Source organism: Cydia fagiglandana, chromosome 5 (assembly GCF_963556715.1).
Source record: "Cydia fagiglandana chromosome 5, ilCydFagi1.1, whole genome shotgun sequence".
NCBI lineage: Eukaryota > Metazoa > Arthropoda > Insecta > Lepidoptera > Tortricidae > Cydia > Cydia fagiglandana.
The window spans coordinates 4,103,644-4,108,907 of NC_085936.1; the positions used below are offsets into that span (position 1 = coordinate 4,103,644).

At 38.4% G+C, this 5,264-nt stretch overlaps 1 protein-coding gene across 1 annotated transcript; it reads right to left on the minus strand.

Annotated features, from left to right (window-relative positions):
* Nucleotides 1-226: 226 nt before the first annotated feature.
* On the minus strand, nucleotides 227-5,012 carry LOC134664301 (procathepsin L-like). The gene is made up of 5 exons (XM_063520868.1): nucleotides 4,508-5,012; nucleotides 2,780-2,900; nucleotides 1,062-1,246; nucleotides 668-775; nucleotides 227-392 (listed from the first exon to the last, which is right to left on the minus strand). Exons 1-5 carry the CDS (start codon nucleotides 4,941-4,943, stop codon nucleotides 256-258), a joined length of 987 nt encoding a protein of 328 aa, XP_063376938.1. The 5' UTR covers nucleotides 4,944-5,012; the 3' UTR covers nucleotides 227-255.
* Between the last annotated feature and the right edge of the window lie 252 nt (nucleotides 5,013-5,264).

Here is a 5,264-nt window from a genome sequence, read left to right on the forward strand (position 1 = left end):
CATGCATGAAGATAATTGTAGGGTATTCAAGGGGGCTTAATCAAGGTTTAGGTACTAAAAAAAAACAAAATAAATGCAATGATGCCAAATTTATTTTAGTATTCATAAAATCGTACAATATGCAACGAGTAAGCCAACTCCTTACACAGGTTTTTAGAATTTTGCTTATGATCTATGTTGAAAAGTATTTCATAACCATTGTGAATGCATGTAATGTGTGAACTTGTGAAGCCGATAGACAGGATTGAAGCAAGGTTATTCAACATGGCAGGTAGCCGTGTAACCCGTGCCCATTATGCACGCGTTGACTCCTCGCCGCAGTCGCACATAGCCTTCCTCGCCCCAAACCTTTCCCCACGAGTTCTTAATCAGCCAGTACTGTTTTCCATTTTCTATGAATAAAAAAACACAAAAGTATGAATAAAAAAACAAATCAATGTTAATTAAGTCTGCATAAAAATATTTGAAGGATATTCCTATATTTTTCTTTGGTTTTCTTGTAATTGAAAGAACAACAGAATTTCGTGATAAACGTATTTTACAAAGAGGATTTTTGTTATCGATATTGTTATTCCATTTTGTTGGAAGTTATAGCAATCAAATAAGTATTATTGTATTTTCTACTTTAGTAACAATGTAACTTATTATCTATTACATTCTAACAAACCTTCTCCATATCCCACCAAGACCACGCCATGATTAATTTGTTTCCCTTTGCACTCGTCCGGTTCTAGTATTCCCTTTTCATAATGACGGAAGTCGAGTGCGTTTAAGGCTATAAAAAAAACAAAACATATATTTTTCTGTTTATCCTTTTCCCTTGGTAGGCTATTATTTTCAGTATCCGTTTCACTTGTCTTAAAAATGAGTAGGTAACTTTATCTCCCTCTTTTTAAAAGGTTAGTCGGAAATTAGATACGAGTGGATAAACGAAGATAAAATTAAAACTATGCGAACGATGGTATCATCGCCCACACTGTTAACTGACAGTTCCTAAATCTTATTAAAAAAGGCATAAGGTCAGTCGATGGACAGTTAAAAGTGTTGATGTTTGTACCTACCAACTGCTAGAGGTCCATAGTTTGACAACAGTTTCTTCAGCACCTCTTCGTCGGGGACTTCTACTTCTTTACCATCTAATACCAAGGCAACTCCCTTACTCTTATCTTCATGACAGTCATGTTTGGAGTCTTTATAGGGATAGTCTTCTTCCTTTTCCAATTTTTCCTTCTTTTTAGCTAATTCCCTGAAATTAATACTTGTTATAAGGTTTATAATAAATTATATCCTGAACGACGGTCCCGGAGAGTTCCTCATCTAGCTAACGGCGAGTACCTACTTGTACAGACATAACCTCATAACTAGGATTATTCACCAGTGACTTGCTCTTCTATACGATATTGCTTTGTGGACCTCGAAGCACCGTACTACTTGCAAGTACTTACCTGCGCCATTTTTCAAAAATGGTCTTGCCACGCTCTATTGGGTTCGATCTATGACCACTTACAGTACTGTAGTCAATAACTCAGACATCTTAACAATAGATAGATCACAACTCCAGGCCGTGCTCGCCGGCATCACTATCTCCCATGAGAATCATGAAAGCTGAGAAGTACAAGTCCAGTAAGTACCTAGACTTGGTTCACGAGATAACCGCCATGTGGGATGTTGATTCGACGATCATTGTCCCGATCCCGATAGTTGTTAAAGCGAACGGTTAGGTAGCGAAAAGTCTCGACCAACACCTTGAAAGACTCTCGCGCAGAGGTGGTTGGATCACAATTATCACAAACACTAGGTTCAGATGCAGAAGGCGCTAGTCTTGGACACAGCGTGGATATTCCGGCGGTTCCTTTCTCTGCGGCCCTGACCACCGGCAGCTTGCTCTGCTGCTAGTGGCACCATAGGGTAGGTTTTTCATAATGTATTTATATGTATTTTGTATTATTTTTTTATTGTGTTTTTATACCTATTTTATTTTTACTCACATTGTAAAACCCTAAGACCGGATGAATAAATGAATTACCTTACAGGTGGGCAAGCAAAATCAGAAAAATACTTAATGAACTTGTTTTGTTAATGACGTTAATAGATCTTATTTTTTCCTGTAATCCTGACCTATAATAGGTACCAGTAGTGTACACAATACATATGGCCTGAGTTTCTGGAATAAGTTGGATTGACCGGGAATTCTCAAATTAGATTTTTTTTACATGCATGTGCTGGCGATTAATATATTGGTATTGCAGCCAGTTAACGCTAGACTAGCTTCAACTATTAATTTTCTGAACAAGAAGTCAAATATTTTTCACCACACCAGCTCGGAAAGGCTTACTTTGCACTTCGAAAACGAATAGCAAAGTTGCATTTTATCCGCATGTGAGGCAAAGTAATCGAATGCAAATTTTGAGTTGTTTTCTTATGTTTGCTGGTAGAATTGACTTTTAAATGATGATTTTGGATGGTAAATGTTTAATAACATTCATTTGGATTTGATTTGGTTTGATTTTGTTTGATATTTTACATTTAATATTTGCTTCGGGTTGGTGTGGTGAAAAATTTTGTGTTTCACTCGCGGGCAAATTTTGTTTAACCCTCGTGCTTTGAAACCCTCGCAACGCTCAAGATTCCATTTTTCGAACCACTCGCTACGCTCGTGGTTCAATTTTGGAATCTTTCGCTTGCTTGGGTATCAATATTAGCACGAGCGGTTAAACAACAACTTTGCCCCCTTGTAAAATAAATAACTATTATTAATATAAATAAAAAGCGAACCCACTGGAAAACTGCATGCATTATTCCTCCGTCGCAAGTTCCACTGTCAAGACAGTCAAGGGCCTGTCCTTCTGAGAAGGCTGGGCATTGTTTGTGTTTGATAGCGTACTGCCCTTCAATTTCGCCTGTGAACAATATAAACATATATTTTTCACCTCAGCAGCTCGAACAAGGATAATTTGCTTCTTAAAAACAGTGAGCAAAATGCGATTTTGTTCACTGATTGAGACAAAATAACATTCAAGTGACCTTTATAGTCAAATGTCATTTCAACATGCGGGGTCTAATACAAGTTCGATGTACTTGGGTTCTATTATCTCTGTCCCTTTCACACTGTTAGCAAAAAGAAACAGACAAAAAAAAGTAAAAACAACATTCAACGGCATATTGACGGTTTATAATAGACCCCCGAAAACTTCAGACCGCATCGTTCCAAACCACGTACGAGTACCTACCTATGAATTCTTAATAATTAATTAATAAAAATAAAGTTTCAGATTTGAAAAAACACTGATAAAATATTAGGTATTTTAATGTACAATTAAAACAATGAAATCAAAAAATACACAGATTATCACGCCAAATTACTTTTTTTACTTTTAAGAATTTCTAAAAAATTTAAAAATCACAGAGGAGCTGGGATGACGCTTTATCGAAATTAACTTATACCACATGTTTAGATAACAGCGAAGGAGCTGAACGCGCCCGTTTGATCGCAGTTGGGTGTAGGGAGCATATTCCTCGCCCAATACTGGCACTTATTTAGATGGAAACACCCTCCGTGTTGCAGTTGGGCTGCGCCTGGGGGTTCCAATCTGTGCACCGCATAAATGCCACTGTGGGAGTGATGTGGACCAGCTGGGGCGTCATGGTCTGTCTTGCCAGCGAAGCGCGGGGCGATTGTCACGTCACGCCGCGCTCAATGACATTATCCGTCGGTCTCTTGTCAAGTTGTCACCCTCAACGAGCCAGCGATACTCGAGCCGACCGGTATAGCCCGGGACGATGGCAAGAGACCGGATGGTATGTCACTGGTCCCGAGGAGAATGGGACGAGTGTTAGTGTGGGACGCGACCTGTGTGGACACACTGGCACCGTCTCACCTTCACGGTACAACAAAGAAAGCGGGTGCCGCTGCCGAAGCTGCCGAGACCCTCAAAAGACGTAAATACGGGGGTCTCGACGATAATTACAAATTTATTCCTTTCGGTGTCGAGACCCTCGGTCCATGGGGCTCAGAGTTTTTACACAGATTTGTTCATCAAACGGCTCGTTGAGGTCTCTGGGGACAAAAGAGCTGGCAGCTTCCTCGCTCAACGCATAAGCGTTGCGATCCAGCGAGGAAATGCTGCCAGCATTCTTGGCACTATGCCCCAGGGACCTTCTCTAGATATAGATTTTTAGGTATTTTTTTTTAGTTTTAGTTTTAGTTTTGTAGGTAGTTTTAATTTTAGGTTATTTTAATTGTAGTTAGTTTTATATTTATATTCCTGATTATTTTATTACCTATATTATTATATATTGACTTTAGATTTTAATAAATAAAGCACCATTTCATCTTAAACTGTAATACGCCATTAAGTCCCGTTGTACAATTTACTTATTACACATTTTCTAAATTACCGTTTTCAAGAAACCCGAATTCAAGGCTATTAATTTTGCAAGAAATAATAACGAATAAAAAACAGGAATCCAAAAACTATATAAACAAGTAAAATAAGTGGAAGCTTACCAACAGCACTGAAGATATAGCAACTGCCACAATTTCCTTGGTTCTTCACATGAGTTACCGCATCTTTTTTCCTCCAGTCCAATTCAGCAGCTGTAACCTCGGGCAAATCAGGGAGTACCGCTTTCGTCCTATTTCCACTTGGAAGTTTGAAACCGTGGTATTGCGCCCACTCATGTGGCTTCAGATCAGAAAAGTGGTTTACTGCAAATACTGTGTCAGGAAACCTGTCATTTCGCTCATTTATCTCTTTCAAGCTTTCCTTGAAAATTTCAAGCCTTTCATAGTACTCCCTTCGGTTGTATACTTTCTTATGCTCTTGGACATAGTTTTTGTAAAGGTTCTCAGCGTCTTCCACGTCGTAGTATGGCTTGTCATAAGCAGCCAAGACCGTACTGCTGGCAAGGCACACCGTCGCCAGGACAATCGGCACAAACATGGTTTTCGTTGATAGTTATGAGCTTACTAGAACGTTACCAGTAGACCCACTGATGATGTTACATTTTTACGCAGCCTTTTTATATAAAAAAATATCAATTGATAAAATACCTCAGTCTACTTCCACGTGTATTTTATGTCTCAAAATTTTTCAGATTGCGTAAATAATTTAGTTGTATTACTCCGATAGATATTATTGAAGAAAATAAACCTTGAAATACCTTAGTCAGTTTAAATTCTTCCACGTGTTTTTTTTATGACTGAGTAACTTTTATACTTTACCTTATAATTCTAACCTAACGTACAGTCACCATCAGATATA

Bases quoted from the DNA above. Each gene is read 5' to 3' on its own strand.
- LOC134664301 (XM_063520868.1), bottom strand. From the start codon at position 4,943: ATGTTTGTGCCGATTGTCCTGGCGACGGTGTGCCTTGCCAGCAGTACG. The intron at 1,247-2,779 runs GTGGGTTCGCTT...TATTAATTTCAG, and splicing joins ATAATGCATGCAGTTTTCCA to GGAATTAGCTAAAAAGAAGG. The intron at 776-1,061 runs GTAGGTACAAAC...TTTTTTTTATAG, and splicing joins CTATGGACCTCTAGCAGTTG to CCTTAAACGCACTCGACTTC.